We start from the raw sequence: 20482 nt of genomic DNA, 5'->3' as shown, positions 1-20482 counted from the left end.
CCGATGCTGGGGATAGGAGGGTCTGGGGATGTTGTGCAGGGTGCCAGGAAGCATTGGATAGGGAGGTGGCAGAGGTGGGTAGAAAGGCTGAGAGTAGGTGGAGACGGGAGGGTTCAAGGCTGTCAGGTTGGTCAGCTGCAGTTGCTCGCCATGGAGGGTTTGGAGGTGCGCTGGAGGTCCGAAATCTTGGATTCTGGCACTGCCTGGGATCAGGTGAGCAGGCAGGTGGGGGAAAGGCGGCTGGACCCACAAGTTGGTCAAAACTGGGGCTGCCATCCCAGAGATGTTGGGAATGTTGTTTCCAAGAGCAGGGATAGTGATTAATATTGGGCAACCTGGACTCAGAAGAGTCAGGCTTTCTGGGCGGTCTGTGCTATGCACTGGATCTGTAAAAGACACCCAAAGAAGGACAGAAGTCAGAAAATGGATTTTCCGTTTCTATCAGAAGACATCTGATGTCCTGAATTGGATCCAGGTCCTCATTATGTCCAGGGAGGTGCTAAGCACCCATCCCCCCCCAGGCACAAAGCCATCCCCCCACCCTGCATAAATGGCTAATAATAATAATAATAATAATAATAATAATAATAATAATAATAATAGACCTCTAAAGTCCCTTCCAGCTCTGTTATTGTTGTTATATGATGATGATGATGATGATGTCAATACCACACAGTAAAGGAGATCACTATGCTGCATTTCATATTTCATTACGAGTCAGGCACTTCCCAAGCACCTAGGGCTGCGTGATGTAACGGTGAATTATGTTTGCCGATCCCAGAAAAGCAGCCTTTTGCAATTGACAGAGGGAGATTTTGTCAATTCCCGTGGACATTTGAAAACCATTGGAATTGACAAAATCTCCATCTGTCAATTGCAAAAGGCTGCTTTACTGGGATCGACACACATAATTCACCGCTACATCACGCAGTCCTAGGTGCTTGGGAAGCGCCCGACTGGTGATGAAATATGAAATCCAGAATAGTGATCTCGTTTGCTGTGTTGTATTGACATCATCATCATCATCATAAAAACAACCACAACAGAGCTGGAAGGGACCTTAGAGGTCTTCTAGTCCACCCCCTGCTTAGGCAGGAAACCCTACACTACTTCAAACAGATGGTTATCCAACATCTGCTTAAAAACCTCCAGTGTTGGGGCATTCACAACTTCTGGTGGCAAGCTGTTCTACAGATTAACTTTTCTGACTGTCAGGAAATTCCTCCTTAGTTGTCCAGGGACGGGCTAAGCACCTATTCTCCCCTCCAGGTACAAAGCCATCCCCCCACCCTGCATAAAAGGCCCAGAATAAAAGGAATAGGTAAATGTGTGAGTAAGAAAAGAGCATTTTTCTTCTTTGGACAAAACCCATAGAAGGAGACCAAGTGGTTGACGGAATCATGTAGTTTAGCCATCCTGAGTCCCATCCTGAGAGCTTTGAGAGATGTAGCCCTGCCTGCACCCTCCTGATCTTAGGTTCCTTCCCAAGAGAGATACTTGGGGACTGAAAAGTAGGGACACCCCCCCCCCCAATAAGTAGCTATCCCTGCAGATATTTAAAAGGACGCCCAACTGTCTTCTTGGCCCCAGACAAACAACGCAAGGTAGTTCAGCCTGATATTTGGTTTCTGTTTTCTGATAGCTGTTTCTTTCCCTCCCTCTGTTCCATGAGTCCCCCTCCTAAACCTTTGAAGTGATGAGGACATCAGTTTCCATCAAAAACTACATTGGGAAATATTTCTTGGAAGTGGGCATGAAACTCCACTGAATACAGGGCCATAATCCAAGAAAAAGAAGTCAAGAACTTCCCAAAATTGGACTGAGAGATGGCTCGCCCCACTGGTTTTCTTCCGACTTGCTCCCTATCGAGGTTCCCATTTCCTCCCCTTGGTTAGCCCACCCCCAAACCTCTTCCTTTCCCCAGCTGTGCTGTGCGTCTAACACCCTATTGGTCTCTCAGTGAGACTTCTGGAGGAGCAAGGCATCCCTTCCTAGAGTCAGGGTCCCCAATTCCTACCTGCCATTATGGGGAAAAGGCTACAATTTGAATGATGGCAAAGATGGATGCTGCCTCTAGCCTGCCAGCATCCAGTAAAGATTGGTCAGTTAAAATGGCATCATTCGAAAGTGTTTACTCCGGTCCCTACGGCAACCCCGGACATTCCGAGATGCTGGCTCTGTTCAAAAGTGCTATTGCTAACATGGTAAAGGGGCATTATAAATAAATGAATAATAATGATAATAATAATAATAATGATAATGATAATAAAAATAACAACAACAACAATAATAATGTTTAATTTCAAAGAGCCATCCCTATATGATTTAGTTCTTTAGGTGTTGGCAATATCCAAAGCCTTACTTAGATGGCCCTTCCATAGAAGTCAAATAAATAAATAAATAAATAAATAAATAAATAAATAAATAAATAAATAAATAAATAAATACATACATACATACATACATACATACATACATACATGCATGCATGAATGAATGAATAATAAACTTTTAGAGTCATTATCTGACTTTCCATTTGCTATCAGCACCATTGAATTGTACAGGAAATGAAGGTTTCTTATGACACCCCTCTTTTATTTTTCATGCAAACACTTTTTTCTGTCATTTGAACAAATTAATGGCCCAAGATCTAGTCCTCAAGTTTATCTGTTGTTGTTCCAAATCTCCTGATGAATTTTGAAGTTGTTCCATACGGATAAATACGGGGTTGAGGAATGTCGCTGTGCCACCTTTCAGCATTTCCATGACATTTACAAAGTTATTATTCAAGGCTAATAAAAGGCAAGAGACTAAGACGCTTAGGTGGAAGATGTATTCAGCTGCATTTACAGGCAAGAGATTTGAAGGGTGTGATGGCCTAGAGGTGGAGCCCTGCCTTGCCTCACAATCAGGAGACTGTGAGTTCAATCCTGGGTAGAGACAGATATTTCTCTCTCTGGGTCCGATGAGAATATATCTGCTGCAACAAAAATTGCACGTTGGCGACAGGCAGGGCATCCGGCCAATAAATACTCCGCTCCATTCAGTTGCCCAGACTCCATCCCGCAGGGGGTTATGGGGTCATTAAAAGAAGATGTACAGGTGAGACATTTACCCAGGTTCCTCTGTATGAACATATTGGGATCCAAACTTGGCAGATTGCAGGTCCACTAACCCAGAATTTTAGAGGTTGAATTCCATAAACCAACGACCCTCTGGGTGAAGAAATATTTCACTTGATTTGTCCTCACTTTCTTCCCTTTGAGCTTTAGGGAGTGCCCCCTTGTCCTACTATTGTGTGATAGAGAAAATAATTTTTCTCTATCCACCTTTTCTATCCCGTGCATGATTTTATACACTTCGATCAAGTCACCCCTTAAACGTCGTCTTTCAAGGCTGAAGAGACTAAAGCGTTGCAACCTGGAATCATAAGGGAGGTGGCCCATTTCCTTGATCATGCTTGTTAGGTTTTCAATTGTTTCTTGCTCTCTATGGGCTTTTTGAGAAACAACATTAATGCTCAAGCAATGTTTGCTTGCTCCACAATGCCAGACAAATGCAGGCAATATCTCCCAGCTACACATGGTTTACCTCTCAAGCCCCAACTTGTGTTTAACTTGATTACTATTTAGTGAAAAGAAGAGGCAAGGAAAAAGTTTAAGACCCTTGTGTGAGGGATTTATTCAGTTTCATTTATTCATATCACATTTATTTCAGCTTCATCCATGTGAAGGGATCAGACGTCACAGCGCTTTGATGGGTCGTCAAGTGGATAGAATTCATGTTTACATGTTTCTGGATTTATCACGGTTTTACATCCTTGCATTACGGCAATACCTTCACAGGGGGAGGGGGGTGGAGAGAAAGAAGAAAGAATTATGGTCAGTCAAATTTGACCTTAATTGACAAGTTCACCTAGGATCATCTGCCACTTTAGACCTTGCACAAAACTATAGAAACTTCCTGGGGAGAAATGTTGATGTAGCCAAGGCTTTATTTCAGGGGTAGAATTCAGACGGTTCTGACCAATTTGGGCACATACGTGGGCAAAGCATTTGTGAATCAGCAGGGAAAGGAAGGGAATAGCACCCTTGCTTAATTTGGTTCTACAAACTCAATTTTTGGAAATCCTCCTCTGCACGGAGAAATTTCAGAACTTGGACACTTTAAGAATTGATTTTGGATACCATTATGTTTTTTTGCAAAAGTACAAGGTCTCCCTTGTTGGAGACCTGCACCCTTGGCCAGTAAGTACGCCATCGTGGATGCAGAACTCTAGAAATTTAATAACATTAGCCAGAGAGGCACAGATCACATAGTAACTTGGATTAATTATGGGTGCTTATCATGAGTTTTCGGAGAGGGGCGGCATACAAATCCAAATAATAAAAATAAAATAAAATCATCATTTATTAAAATATGTGTTTATTTATAACAATGATATAGCTACTTATAGTTCTTTATGGTTCATTATAGAATAGAATAATGGAATGGAAAAATGGGATAGAATAGGATAGGATGGGATGGGAGGGGAGAGGAGAGAAGAGAAGAGGAGAAGATTAAGAGAAGAGAGAACAGAAGAGAAGATTAGGAGAGTTGAGGAGAGGAGAGGAGATTAAGAGAGGAGAGAGATAGAGGAGAGGAAAGAAGAGAAGATTAGGAGAGTTGAGGAGAGGAGAGGAGATTAAGAGAGGAGAGGTGAAGAGAAGAGAAGATTAGGAGAACTGAGGAGAGGAGAGAAGATTAAGGGAGGAGAGAAGAGGAGAGGAGGAGAGGAAAGGAGAGGAGAGAAGATTAGGAGAGTTGAGGAGTGGAGAGGCGATAGAGGAGAGGAGATAGAGGAGAGGGGAGGAGAGGAGAAGACCAGAAGGGGCCTATAGGAAAAGGTAAAAGGAACCTACCTCTGTAATCCTACCAATACTGATTGGAAGTAGGCATGAAGCCCAGAGAAGTATACCTGTGGCAGCAACTTAATCCGTGTTTTTGTCAGTTGCATCGCAGACAATCGACTGTATTCCACCCAGACCCAATGGGATGCTCTTTCTTATTGTGGGGATCCAGGCATTTGGTGGGCCACACCACTTTCCCTTGGGGAAAAAAAGACTCCCATTGAACCTGAAGCTGCGCCAAACCTACTACTGTATTGCACAAAGGTGACTAGTACACAAATCCTCTGCCGTTGCTACAAAGCATTCAATTGTACTTACTGATCCTATTGGTAAGGACCTCTGATGAGCCAACAACCTCTGCATGAATATGGTCGGGGGTTTAGGAGACCTTTGATGGAAATGTGGGTAAAACAGATCTCAAACAGAATAACAAGAGTTGGAAGGGACCTTGTAGGTCATCTAAATTCAACAGCAGGAGACCCTACACCGGTGAGGACGAACCTATGGCACGTGGAGCCTTTTTTTATTTATTTATTTATTTATTTATTTATTTATTTATTTATTTATGTATTTATTTATTTATTTATGTATTTATTTGTTTGTTTGTTTATTTATTTAGTTAGTCCAATACATAATGCAGGTTAATGAGATATCAAAGAGAGGAAAGAAAGAAAGAAAGAAAGGAAGGAAGGAAGGAAGGAAGGAAGAGAGGAAAGAAAAAAGAAAGAAAGAAAGAAAGGAAAAAAGAAAGAAAGGAAGAAAGGATAGGAGTGAAGATATAATAATAAAGTACAATACATCAATGGAAGATATGATCCAACCAATCAGGCCTTTACAGTGGGGGTGTCCCTCTGACTTTCCTGACAATCAGCTTAAAGATCTGTTGGGAAAATTGGCGCTAGACTTCTGGTTGGGGGTCACCCCAACATGAGGAACTGTATTAAGTGGCCACGGCAACATTGAGAACCTCTGCTCTAGAGTCTCAACATCTTTTTTATAGTGTGCTGACCAAAACTGGATGCAGGATTCTAGATGATTTGTTCAGCTCGATAAAGATTTGGGTTACTTACCATTTATAAACTGAGGTTTAAAGGGATCGCTAAAGCAGGCTCCTTCGCATGTAGCTAGCATGATAGAGAGGATGAGCAGGCTGAAGAAGACTCTCTGAGAAAGGAAGCAGGAAAGAAAGTAAGTCACCATACACAAAAATATGTAACCCTTCCCTGGTGCAGAGCTGAAGGGATTGGATACTGTAGCCTAGAGGTTAATTCTCTGCCTTACAAGGCAAAGGTTGCAGGTTCAAGTCCCAGTGAGGGTATGGCTAGCTGATGAGGCCAAAATAAGGCCAAAATAGATCTATCCTAGTCTCCCTTAATTTTCAAATTCAGCAAAAAAAACATGTGACATATATATATATAGTTGTCGGCTATGAATAAATTAACTGCCTTGAAATGGTCCTGGGTTGGGCCTAGAGGCAAAAAGGAGCTGTGACGTTCCTTCAATATACCAGGGTGATCCGACATTAAAAAAACATATAGCCCCTCCCTGGTACAGAGCTGGAGGGATCAGGTCTGATGGCTCAACTGTTAATTCTTTGCCTTACAAGGCAGAAGCTGCCAGATCGAATCCCAGCAAGGAAGGGTGTGGCTAGCTGATGAGGCCAGAACAAGGCCGAAATGGTACCATCCTAGTCTCCCTTAATTTTAATTTCAGCTAAAAACATTTGATATATATATATATATATACACACACACACACACATACCCACTAAAACCCTCATTGTGTATTGGACAAAATAAGCAAGCAAACAAACAAACAAACAAACAAACTGAACCGGAAGTTAAATTTAAAAGTGTATGCTTCTATAGCCAGCCTGTGTCTAAATAATGTTATTAAAGAGGAATAATTTCTACCTGTCAAGATCGAGTTCAAATTGAAAGTGGATTTCTTCAAGAATGGCATAAAAAAGATGCAAAAGAAAACAGAGGATATCTTAATAATTAAAAGTGATATATAAATATTAAAGGGAATGACTTAAATAATTTTCCTATTTGGATTTACAAAACATGTTTGTTAAAGATTTGAAGAATTTTATGAAAATAAAGAAAAAAATGAAGAGAAACCAAGTTTCACAACATTATGGAGAGGGGCTAAAGATTAAGATTGTTAGAAATGAAAGGAAGAAATACAAAATGGTTTATTTGATCAACATTAAAATAGATACCATATTTTTTGGAGTATTAGATGAACTGGAGTATAAGACGTATCTTAGTTTTGGGGAACAAAATAGGGGGGGGGGAATTTGTCTACCAGGTATTCATCTGGCTAGCATCCTAATCTAGTCAACTTCAGCACATTATTTTATCCCCTGGTTAGGGCTTTAAAACCTATTTGGAGGGAACAGCAATGGAAAAAAGCCTGCAAAGACTTATGGCTGGAAAAAAACCCTCTTTCAGAGAAATTAGCAATGAAAAGGCCTACAAGCCAGTAAGAGCAGGAAAGATTGTTAGCACCTCGTTATAGCTGGGGGGAAAAACTTCGAAAGAACTACATTCAAAGTATAAGGTGTATCCAAATTTTCAGCCTCTTTCAGGGGGGAAAAGATGTGTCTTATACTCCAAAAAATATGGGTATGTTATCTCTTAAATGGACTTGTTGACATCAGAACTGAAATGGTGATGCTTTATCGATTTACTTAGAGATAAGAGATGGGATAAGGGAAAAAGAGATTGTTGTATTTTAACTTAACATCTTCATCACAAGTATAAATAAATATTATTTATTACTTAAGTTATTTATATTTGTGATGAAGATGGAAAGTCATTTCTTTACATATTTCTTCTTTACTATATTCTTCTTTTTCTATTTTTTCACTTTTTTCTTTTCTGCACATTCTCCTCCCTTTTATTCTACTTTTCAGTTTGCATTAGTTTTTATTATTGTAATTATAACAGTTAATAAAACTATTATACAAAAACTTTCTTTGTTATCTTTTACATTCTACTTGGAATGTCCTTTAGAAAAAGTAATAAAGACTTTCACTATATATACTCCCTGCAATTCTTGTTTTTTTAAAAATCCAATCTATCTTCATTTATAGGTTAATTTGCACCAAACAAATGTCTCCATAAACAAACAATAGTTAGCAAAACCATATGGGTGTTTGCCTACCGGGGTTATTAATGTTACACATTCCATCTGGAAGTATCCATTTAGGGAGACAATAAAGATCCAAGATCACATTAAACCACCAAGTTGATTACAGACAAGATTTACCATGTTTGGAGTTCTGATAATAAATAATTATAAATGACAGAAATGCATAATGCATTATTCTCCTGCAACTGAAACACATGTAGCAAAACTTAATTTCATTTCATTGCAAATTGTTTGATTACAATGCACAATCAAGTGAAGTAAGCAATGGGGGCTTCTAAACTTTTGTTTGAACTTTGCTTATTAAGTGCATTTATTAACGATTTTGAGTAAAAAATGAGCAGATTTTAGGGTGCCACCAAATTATTTAGAATAGTGGAAACTGAAGCAAATTGTGAAGAGCTCTACATAAATAATCTCTGTGACAATATTACAAGCAATTGTGTTCTCTTTATTGATGGTGTTAAGCTATTTAATACCCCCAATAATACTTCTACCCTTCAAAAGGACCTTGACCATGTAGCTGAATGGTCTAACAACTGGCAACTGCAAATCTCATCCAACAAATGCTCTGTCCTACACATTGGTAAAAAGAATCAAAATACTAAATACATACTTGGAAGTAATGAACTCATAGCTAACCCTCACTTTGTCAAAGACCTTGGAGTACTCATTTCCACTGACCTAAGTGCCAGAGCCCACTGCAACAGCATTGCAAAAAAAAAGCACTAAGAGTCACAAACTTAATTCTACACAGCTTCTTCTCTAGAAGCACCGATCTACTAACCAGAGCATACAAAACATTTGTCAGAAAGGAGTCCAGAAATACTTCACAAGAAGAGTGCTCCACTCCTCCTCACGCAACAAATTACCTTACTCCTCCAGACTTCAATTATTATGTTTAGAAAATTTACAGCTATGCCGCCTCCGAACTGATTTAATTGTTGTTCATAAAATTATACATCACAATATATTTCCTGTTGGCAACTACTTCACCTTTAGTTTAGTTTAGTTTAGTTTAATCAGATTTGTATGCCGCCCCTCTCCGCAGACTCGGGGCGGCTCACAGCAACAGCAATACAAGACAAATCCAATATTAAATTAATTTTAAGAACACCACAAGTTAAAAACCAATCATACACACATGTCAATTCCCCCATGCCTGACGACAGAGGTGGGTTTTAAGGAGCTTACGAAAGGCTAGGAGGGTGGGGGCAACTCTGATATCTGGGGGGAGTTGATTCCAAAGGGTCGGGGTCGCCACAGAGAAGGCTCTTCCCCTGGGTCCCGCCAAACGACATTGTTTAGTTGACGGGACCCGGAGAAGGCCAACTCTGTGGGACCTAACTGGTCGCTGGGATTCGTGCGGCAGAAGGCGGTCCCGGAGATATTCTGGTCCGGTGCCATGAAGGGCTTTATAGGTCATAACCAACACTTTGAATTGTGACCGGAAACTGATCGGCAACCAATGCAGACTGCGGAGTGTTGGTGTGACATGGGCAAATTTAGGAAAGCCCATGATAGCTCTCGCAGCTGCATTCTGCACGATCTGAAGTTTCCGAACACTTTTCAAAGGTAGCCCCATGTAGAGAGCGTTACAGTAGTCGAGCCTCGAGGTGATGAGGGCATGAGTGACTGTGAGCAGTGACTCCCGGTCCAAATAGGGCCGCAACTGGTGCACCAGACGAACCTGGGCAAACGCCCCCCTCGCCACAGCTGAAAGATGTTTCTCTAATGTGAGCTGTGGATCGAGGAGGACGCCCAAGTTGCGGACCCTCTCTGAGGGGGTTAGTGACTCCCCCCCCAGGGTGATGGATGGACAGATGGAATTGTCCTTGGGAGGCAAAACCCACAGCCACTCCGTCTTATCCGGGTTGAGTTTGAGTCTGTTGACACCCATCCAGACCCCAACAGCCTCCAAGCACCGGCACATCACTTCCACTGCTTCGCCGACTGGACAAGGGGTGGAGATGTAAAGCTGGGTATCATCTGCATACTGATGATACCTCACCCCATGCCCTTGGATGATCTCACCCAGCGGTTTCATGTAGATATTAAATAGTAGGGGGGAGAGGACCGACCCCTGAGGCACCCCACAAGGGAGTAACCTAGAGGTCGACCTCTGACCCCCCACTAACACCGACTGCGACCGGCCAGAGAGGTAGGAAGAGAACCACTGAAGGACAGTGCCTCCCACTCCCAACCCCTCCAGCCGGTGCAGAAGGATACCATGGTCGATGGTATCGAAAGCCGCTGAGAGGTCAAGAAGCACCAGGACAGAGGATAAACCCCTGTCCCGGGCCCGCCAGAGATCATCCATCAGCGCGACCAAAGCAGTTTCCGTGCTGTAGCCGGGCCTGAATCCTGACTGCTGAGGACCTAGATAATCGGCTTCTTCCAAGGACCGCTGGAGCTGGAGCGCCACCACCTTCTCAACAACCTTCCCCATAAAGGGAAGGTTGGAGACTGGTCGATAGTTGTTGAGAATGGCTGGGTCCAGGGAAGGCTTCTTGAGGAGGGGGCGCACAAGTGCCTCCTTGTAGGGATCCGGGAAGGACCCCCTCCCCAAAGAAGCATTGACAATCTCCTGGACCCAGCTCCGTGTCACCTCCCTGCTGGCCGAAACCAGCCAGGAGGGACACGGATCCAGTAAACAGGTGGCGGAACTCACAGCTCCAATGGCCTTGTCCACTTCATCAGGTGTCACCAGATCAAACTCTTCCCAGACAGGTGGACAAGTACGTGCCCCAGTCACCTCAACTGACTCGTTGTCAGTCGACTCTGTATTCCAATTGGAGTCGAGGTCCGCTCGGATCCGAGCGATTTTATCAGCGAAAAACGTGTTAAAATCCTCGGCGCTACTCTGCAAGGGCTCCCCAACTCCCCCCTGATTAAGAAGGGAGCGGGTCACCCTAAACAGGGCGGCCGGGCGGGATTCCGCTGATGCAATCAAGGCGGAATGATACGCGCATCTTGCCGCCTTGAGCGCCACTTTGTAAGTCTTAACATGTGCTCTTACAAGTGTTCGATCGCATTCGGACTTACTCTTCCTCCATCGCTTCTCTAGACGTCTCTTCTGGCGTTTCAACTCCCGGAGCTCCTCGTTGAACCATGGAGCTCTACGGGGTCTAGTGCCGCGGAGAGGTCGCAACGGCGCAATTCGGTCAAGAGCCTCCGCTGCAGCCTTGTTCCAGGCCTCAGCCAGAGACTCTGCCGAACTGTGTACGAGTGTATCTGGAATAACCCCAAGCGCCTTCTGAAAGCCCTCTGGATCCATCAGGCGTCTGGGGCGGAACAGCTTAATCGGTTCCGCCTCCCTGCGGGGAAGGATTGGAGCCAGGAAGTCAAGCCGCAGTAGAAAATGGTCTGACCATGACACAGGCAACACTTCTAAGCCCCTTAGTCTCAGACCATTACTCAGTTGCTCAGAGAGGAATACCATGTCGGGTGCATGCCCCCCCTCATGAGTCGGACCCTGTACTACTTGGGTCAGGTCCATGGCTGTCATGGTGGCCATGAACTCCTGTGCCAGTCCAGAGGTTTCACCGAGCGACGGCAGGTTAAAGTCCCCCAAGACAATAAGTCTGGGGAACCCCACCGCCAACCCGGCTACCTCCTTGAGTAGCACAGGCAGGGCTTGTGACACGCAGCTGGGAGGCAGGTACGTGAGAAACAAGCCCACCTGGACCCCTAAGTCCAACTTCACCAGGAGGGACTCGCAGCCCGCAATCTCTGGAGCAACGAGTCTACGCAAGCCAAGGCTCTCCCTGGCTATAATAGCCACTCCTCCCCCCCTTCCCTGGGGTCGAGGCTGATGCCATATCTGAAACCCGGCTGGGCAAATTTCAGAGAGAGGGACTCCTCCCTCTGGGCCCAGCCAGGTTTCAGTAACACATGCCAGGTCGGCCTCCTCATCCAGGATCAGATCCCGGATGAGGAGAGCTTTATTTACCACCGACCTGGCATTGAGTAGCAGCAGCTTGAGCCCAGGGCCAGAATTACACTCATCACCAGTACCCAGGATTGGGTTCACAGAGCCGGAACAAGGGATCGTTATTACGCAACGATCTCTTGTTCCCCTGGAACGGCTAGCTCAGTTTAACAACACAAGAGCATGCAATAGATACAAACTAAATGTAAATTGCTCCAAACTAGACTGCAGAAAATATGATTTCAGCAATAGAGTGGTCAACGCCTGGAATTTACTATCGGACTCTGTTGTTTCTTCCCCCAACCCCAAAATCTTCAACCTTACATTACCTACAATAGACCTCTCCCCTTTTCTAAGAGGTTTGTAAGGGGCATGCATGAGTGCACCTTTGTGCCTACCATTCCTGTCCTAATGTCTTTTTATCTTTTCTATCTCTATTTTATACTTATATTATGTTAAACATACTACAATACAAATGAGAGGCCGGGCGATATAACGCCCGGCTGAAAATTGCCAATGGCGGGAACCAACTCGGCTCCCCCATCAGCTGGGGGCATTCCCCGCGATAGCGCGGGAACGCCCCAGAGCAATCAGTGGCCGCTCGGGCATTCTGGGAAAGCTGAGGGGCGGGGCGTGTGCCCTTTATCAGGGCTTGCTTGCCCCCCCCAGCTTCTCTTGCCCCCGAGCTCGCCACAAATCGGACACCCACCCACCCTCCGCTCAATCCAGGATGTTTTTATAGGTCGCTTGGTTTGGGGCCGAGTAGGAATTTTTGCAGTCTTATGGCATTTGCTACAGATTGTTTTTCGCCTACTCCCTCCTGGACGAGGGTAAGGATTTGTGGTTACGAGGTGCATCTGTATGTAAATAGGTTCTGATTCAACAATTGGATGTTTATATTCTTGGTCACTATATGGCAGAAACGGGGCGGAAAGGGTATCAGTAGCAACTGTGTGTTCTCCTTTGGGCATCTTTTGTAAGATGATTGGCACCCCCATTGCACAACTCAAGCTTCCTCCACGGACAGAGAGGTGTGAGGGGGGTGCCCTTGGGGCTCACCTACATCATTTCCGGTTCTGGGCCATGCAAGGCGAGCCCTCCCACATGCTGGGCGTGGCTTTCGGGTCGGGAGTAGGCGGGGCACGCCTCACCCTGACCAGGCATGGAGTAACGCCCATTTGAGTTGCCCAAGTATGTTGTGTTCAGGAAACTCCGCCCCATTTAGCGACCCCTGCAGGTCTTTCTGTTAATATTTAATAAAATGACCCATTTTACCCAGCTTGGTATCCGAGTGTTCATTTCCCGTCCAAGGCAATACTATATTTGTATGACAAAATAAAATAAAATAAATAATAAAAAGCTTCAAAAGAATATCTTCAAACTAAGTTACTGGATAAAAACATAACTTTAAAATGTTATACATGGAGGTACAGTAAGAGGAATAGCCATGATTTCAAGGATCTGAACTGGCTATGATTAATTAGTAAAGAGATATTGGGACAATCAGTTAAACTCTTCTTTGGATGGGAATGGAAACCAGGAGGGAATTACTGAGAGGGTTTTTTTGGAGGGGGGAAGTAACAGTCAGGACTTGCATGCTATTCTATTAATGGTACACAGGGGTGGGCTGCTGCCGGGACGGGTGGTGGTGGTGAATGTAGTGGGGTAGCGAAAATGGAGCTCCACCTCAGAGCACCCAATTTGCGAATGAGCGGCAACCAGGGAACTTGTTCAGGGGCAGGGCCAGCCGCCATCATTAGCGGTTCAGCGACCTTGGCCAAATTTCTGCCAATAGTTCATGTCAACCGGTACAAACCAGCTAAATGCGACCTCTGAGTTGAACATTTGTTGCCAGTGGAGCATTCATCACAAGTGTTAGACATTTCAAAGAACATATTTCAATGATATTTGCTTTATGGATATCAAGTTGACTGAATGATAGAAGACAGAGACCAAACAAAGATCTTGTCATGGATGTTCAATAGGAAGTGACCAGGAAAGTTCTTTATTCTGAGGACCTGAGTGATTAGCAGTGAGGAGTGAATAACTGGGCTGAAAAAGTGTATTCTACTGATTGTCAAAGAATGACAGAATGGTCCAGCCAATTTGCCACTGCCAAGCTGTTTCTGCCAACTCACTGCCTCCAAATTGCCCCAGGACAACTAACACAGTCAATTCATCATGCGGCCAACTCGCTGAGGTAGCTGGAGGGAGAATCAGGGAAGGTGGACGAGTGAATGGGTGGGCAGAGTGCAGAGCAGTGGCCGCTTCCCATTTTCATACTTCCCAGAGTTTGATGCAATGATTGTGTGTGTGTGTGTGTGTGTGTAAAAATGGAACATGCCTGGCCTCCACCACCTTCCTGTGAAAGCCCTACCCACAGCTGCTGCCCCCCTGAACATCCCAAACATTGTCATTGCTGCTGAATAGCCCATGTTGGAGGTGGAATCAGTGTGTGTGGAAACGGGAAGCTCCCAGTTGCCCCCACAGCAAGTTGGCTGTCTTGAGATGTCTACAGGTAGTACTCAATGTACAACAGTTTGCTTAGTCCAAAATTACCACGGGCCGGCCCTGAAAAAAGTGACTTATGACTATTTTTCATACTTATAACCATTGCAGCATCTCCATGCTCATGTGATTTACATGTAGAAACTTGACAACTGACTCACATTTATGATGTGTTGCAGTGTCCCGGGGTCATGTGATTACCTTTTGAAACCTTCTGATAAGCAAAGTCAAAGGGAAAACCAGATTGATTACCAACTGTGCTACTAATTTAACAAATACAATGATTCACTTTAAAAATGTGCCAAGAAAAGTTCTAAAATGGGGCGAAACTCAACAAGTTTCACACTTAGCAATATAAATTTTGGGCTCAAAAATTTATGGTTGTACATTGAGGACTACCTCTATCCATGTTCACTTCTTCCAAAACTCACCTCTACCAACAAATATAAATACTTTATAATAGGTTCATTTCATAATTGAATGAAAACGTTTTTTTTTCATGAAACAGTAGCTAACGCCAATGTTCTTTCCTTTTTACTTTTTTTTTTTGCTCTGAAAAGATTTTAAGTTCTAATTCTCTTCATCAAACTTTTGATTAGACCCTTCTGATTTAATCTTAAGAAATACTACCTGCAACATCTGTGATCCTACTTTTCTAAATCACAAGAGTAAGATTTTTTTTCTGTAGCAAACAGCAATTATCGGTTCACTGAGGAGTAAAAAGCTTCATTATGAAAAATAAAATGTGAAACTGAGCAATAACGCAGGAAATGAATAATGCCCAGAAGATGCGAAAGGTAAATATAATTGTAATGCAAACATATTGGCTTTAAATATTGCCTTTTACATGACAGCTGTTCTCTAAAAAGTGAGATTACAACTGGCAGGTTTGATTTAGCCACTCTGAAGATTGCTTTTCTTTCCACTGTCCCAGTTTCAACCCTTTCTTTTTAGTTCATGTGCAAAGGCTGGTTGACTATCATCAGGTTTTAACCTATGAAACATATTAACTTGATTATGTCCCCAGCATAGTATCTTTTCTAGATGAGCCACCAGGCAAGAGGAATACATCAACATAATTACAGCCTTACTTGCCTCAGGAACAGCTGGTATTTACTTTCTTGATATCCGCATTTCCTTATTCAAACAAGCAAACTTTACAGTACACTGGCTCTCACTGCCTCAAATGAGTTGCCTTGAGCTGATTCTCCATTGATTGCCTTTGCAAGTGCTGTTCTCGGGATTAGTTGAACAGCATCAGCAATACATGTAGTTGCATTTCAGCACAATTTGGAGGCACGGAAGCAACAAAAGTGCAATTTGAGATGTGAGATTGTGTACAATTTGTGAATTATAAAGGTAAAGGTTCCCCCGCACATGTGTGCTAATTCTTTCTGGCTCTAGGGAGTGGCGCTCATCTCCGTTTCTAAGCCGAAGAGCCAGCACTGTCCAAAGACATCTCTATGGTCATATGGCCAGCATGATTAAATGTCGAAGGCGCACGTAGTGCTGTAACCTTCCTACCAAAGTGGTCCCTATTTTTCTACTTGCATTTTTTACGTGCTTTCGAACTGCTAGGTTGGCGGAAGCTGGGACAAGTAACGGGAGCTCATCATATTACGCAGCACTAGGGATTCGAACTGCTGAATTGCCGACCTTTCAATCGACAAGCTCAGCATCTTAGCCACCACGTCCCTTTGTGAATTAAATCCCCCTCCAACAATATTTTGTTAAAAAAAAAAAAAAAAGTTAAACACAAACAGGAGAGTTAGTTTCATTTCAACAGAGCAGACAAACGCAGAGTGGACAGAGAGAACAGAGTGGACCTGGAACCATGCCTAGCCTTAAGCTTAAATTTTCAGTTTCAGTGCGGTCAAGTGGTAGGGAAAGCAAGTAGAATGCTTGGCTGCATAGCTAGAGGTATAACAAGCAGAAAGAGGGAGACAGTGATCCCGCTGTATAGAGTACTAGTGAGACCTCATTTGGAATACAGTGTTCAGTTCTGGAGACCTCTCCTACAAAAAGATATTGATAAAATTGAACGGGTCCAAAGACGGGCTACAAAAATGGTGGAAGATCTTGAGCATAAAACTTATCAGGAAAGACTTAATGAACTCAATCTGTATAGTCTGTAGGACAGAAGAGAAAGTGGGGACATGATCAAAACATTTAAATATGTTAAAGGGTTAAATAACGTTCAGGAGGGAAGTGTTTTAAATAAATAGGAAACTGAACACAAGAACAAATGGGCACAATCTGAGATTAGTTGGGGGGAAGATGAACCGTTGTACATACCTGAACGGTCTTCTCGATGCACTGGAAGGAGAGTCCAACATGGGTAATTCACCAATCTTATTGGTAGAGACTGAGTTAATTTAAATATTTAAATATGAGGTAGTCACCGCCCCTTAGCAGCCCCCAATACCTCAGTTTTAAAAACGAAGCCAGTTTAAGGATAACCTGTTTATTGAACAATAACCATATAACCTCATAACAGTGTAAATTGAATCCCAAACTCCAGCGACTTGGCGAAACAACCATGCCGGGTGGGTTTGGACTCTCCTTCCAGTGCATCGAGAAGACCGTTCAGGTATGTACAACGGTTCTTCTCCACTGCATCTGGAAGGAGAGTCCAACATGGGATATGCCAAAGATTACTGCCCATGGGAGGGAAAAGGCTGAGCTACGGTCGCAGGAGTTGAACACACTTGCTGCAAAACCCGTCTCCCAAACGAAGCTTCCGCCGAAGCTACTGAGTCCAGTTTGTAATGGCGTATGAAGGTATTAGGAGACGCCCACGTAGCCGCCCTGCAAATGTCCTCAATGGACGCCTGAGTCCTCCAAGCCACTGAAGTGGCTGCACTTCTAGTGGAATGCGCTGTTACCCCGGTTGGTGGTACCTGAGACCGGGCTTTGTAAGCCTCCTCAATACAGTCTTTCAGCCAGCGACTGATGGATTTAGCTGACACTGCCAGACCCATTGATCGCTGACCAAAGGACACAAACAGCCGCTCAGATTTCCTGAAATGTCCAGTCCGTCTGATGTAGATTTTCAAGGCCCTCCGAACATCTACCTTGTGCCATCTCAGCTCGAGAGGGTGCTGTCCATGTGTGCAAAAGTCTGGCAAGACTAACTCTTGAGCCCTATGAAACCCAGAGTTAATTTTGGGGATAAATGTAGGGTCTAACCTTAAAACTACCCGATCAGGGTGGAATATACATAAATCTGCACGCGTAGACAGGGCCGACAGCTCCGACACTCTGCGTGCCGACGTAATTGCCACTAAAAAGGCAGTCTTTAAGGAGAGCAATCGTACTGGAATCGTCCTCATTGGCTCGAAAGGAGGGGCTGTCAACGCCTTGAGTACTAGGGAAAGGTCCCACGTCGGGAACCTATGCACTGGAGGCGCATGAGTGTTAATCGCGCCCTTAATAAAATCCCTAATCCAAGGATCCTGTGCCAGGGAGCGAGCGTGGGGTACCCGGATGATGGTTGCCAGAGCCGCTAAATGCCTTTTCAAGGTATTTGGGGCTAACCCTTTCTCCACCCCTGACTGTAGGAATCGTAAGATTGACACAACCGAAGCCTCCCCCGGGTTAAGCTGGTGATCCGAACAAAACTTACAGAAGGCCGCCCAAGTGGACTGGTAGAGTCTTACCGTAGATGGGCGACGTGCTGCCTGTATGGTGGATATAACCTCGTCTGGTAAGGCTTGCTGTCTCAGACCCGCCCTTTCAAGTGCCAGGCGGTCAGTTTGAACCACTGAGGGTCCGGATGGCAAACTGACCCCTGAACCAACACTACCTCGGAATCTGGAATCCTCCACGGGGAAGACACCGACAGGGCTACTAGGTCTGCAAACCAAGGCCGTCTCGGCCAATAGGGAGCCACCAAGATCATTTCCACCCCCTCCCGAATTGTCTTGTCTAATATCCTTTGAATAAGACACGTGGGGGGGAAAGGCATACAGTAACCCCTGGGGCCATGGTGACCATAGGGCGTTGACCCCCTCCGCCCCTGGAGTCGGAAACCGGGAGAAAAACCTCTGCAATTGGGTGTTTGCTGGGGTTGCGAAGAGGTCCACCAATGGAAGACCAAATCGTAGCACTATCTGCTTGAAGAGTGCAGGGTCCAGCTGCCACTCCGAAGGATCCAGAGTGGACCTGCTCAGCCAGTCCGCCTGCACATTGCTGGTCCCGGCAATATGCTCCGCCGTCAGAGAGGCCAGATGAGATTCGGCCCAATCGAAGAGGTCCGTGGCTTGAGTCATGAGGCGATGAGATCTGGTACCTCCTTGATGGTTCAGGTGGGCTTTTGTGGCCACGTTGTCCGTCAGAACCAGGACATGCCTGTCTTGAACCCAGGGAGCGAAGGCCTGAAGGGCTAAGAAAACCGCTCTGAGTTCGAGAACGTTGATATTGACCTGGGTTAAGTCCTCCTGACACCACAGGCCCTGAGCTATATGAGGCCCCATATGAGCGCCCCAGCCCGACAAGCTCGCGTCTGTTGTGATGATCACACGCTCGTGGCTGCGAAGAGGAGAACCCTGGATCAAGGCTGGGGACAACCACCATGCCAGCGACTGCTTGACTGAAGCTGGGAGTCGCACCTTTCGGTGGGAGTGACTCATCTTGTCCCTCTGGGCCGGGAGGAGAAACCATTGGAGACCCCTCATATGATGGCGAGCCCAAGGCACAATCCCTATGGCTGAGACCATAGTCCCTAGTACCTTGGACAATGTCGCCAACGGTATTTGCCTTTGTCGACGAAGGCTGGTTACCAATCTCCGTATATTGAGGACCCTCTCTGGTGTTAGCGAGACCGTGTCCTCTGCGGTGTCTATGATGGAGCCGAGGTGTTGGATTGATGTGGTGGGATGAAGATGGCTCTTCTCCACGTTGACCGTGTAGCCGTGCCTCTCCAGAGTTTCCCGTGTGAGCGCCAGATGGTGTTGCGCTTGGACCATAGACTTGGACATAACGATTATGTCGTCCAAGTATGCCATAACTCTTATGGACTGGGCCCTTAGATGTGCTGTCAGAATGTCCATCAGCTTCGTAAATGTACGGGGAGCCGAAGATAGGCCGAACGGCATGGCACGGTACTGGTAGTGGACCCCGTTGAGACAAAACCTGAGGTACCGACGATGAGCTGGCCAAACCGGAACATGCAGGTAAGCCTCTTTGAGGTCGATAGAGGTGAGAAAATCGTTGTGCCGAACAGAGGCCAAAATTGACTGCAGGGAGTGCATGCAAAATCTGCGATACCGAATGAAGGTATTCAGGAGCTTTAGGTTTAATATCATCCTGAACCCCCCCGAAGACTTCGGCACTAGGAACACAACGGAATAAAATCCCGTGCCCTTGGCATGTTCGGGCACCTTCTCTATTGCTTGTATGTTGAGAAGGTGTGTTATCTCCAGTTGAAGATGACGTCTTTTGAGTGGGTCTCGCGTTAGTGGACAGGTGACAAACCGGTTTGGCGGGGGCTGCAAGAATTCCAGGCGCAGTCCTCTTGATATTGTGGCCCTTGCCCATTTGTCGGTGGAGGTAATCCTCCAGGAGGCACTGAAGCGTTGAAGTTTGCCTCCTATGGGCTGTAATGGAGCCAAGTCATTTTGTGCGCCTGAAGCCACGTTGGTTCCCTCTAAAAGGACGCCGAGACTGCTGGTATCCTCTGGGCCTATCCTGAAAGGCCGCTCGGTCCCCTCTAAAGGTGGGCTGGCCATACTGATTTTGTGTGTATGACCTATTACCTTGACTCGCCGAGGAAGAGGAATCCCAACGAAAGGGCTGACGGCGAGCGTAAGGATTGGGTCTACGTTCCTGGCGCCGGTATGCTCTAGGGAGGGTCTTACGTTTGTCCTTATCCTCGATGAGGACAGGGTCCAAGGCTTCTCCAAAGAGCTTCTCCCCTTGGTATGGAGATGATGCCAGGTTCCACTTGGACTTCAGGTCCGCTGGCCAACTCCTCAGCCACAGGAGGCGTCTGGATGCA

The 20482-nt window shown here is 45.2% G+C and overlaps 1 protein-coding gene across 2 annotated transcripts in view; it reads right to left on the bottom strand.

Moving 5' to 3' along the window:
* Positions 1-3680: 3680 nt before the first annotated feature.
* Positions 3681-20482, bottom strand: part of LOC139165830 (small serum protein 2-like) — an 83754-nt gene continuing 66952 nt past the window's right edge. Inside the window, exons 1-3 of one of the 2 annotated variants that reach the window (XR_011558817.1) lie at positions 5960-6049; positions 4958-5087; positions 3767-3837 (exon numbers count right to left, since the gene is read on the bottom strand). Coding sequence is in view for 1 of the 2 variants with exons in the window: in XM_070749062.1 (XP_070605163.1) it covers positions 3737-3837; positions 5960-6053 (195 nt within the window). In the remaining variant the exon portion in view is untranslated. Of the gene's footprint in view, positions 3838-4957; positions 5088-5959; positions 6054-20482 lie in introns of those variants that run through there. The other variant, XM_070749062.1, reaches the window with a different exon arrangement.

This window comes from Erythrolamprus reginae, chromosome 3, assembly GCF_031021105.1.
Source record: "Erythrolamprus reginae isolate rEryReg1 chromosome 3, rEryReg1.hap1, whole genome shotgun sequence".
In the NCBI taxonomy this organism is placed as follows: domain Eukaryota; kingdom Metazoa; phylum Chordata; class Lepidosauria; order Squamata; family Dipsadidae; genus Erythrolamprus; species Erythrolamprus reginae.
The sequence above is the reverse complement of the archived record's forward strand: the minus strand, read 5'-3'. Positions and strand labels throughout refer to the sequence as shown.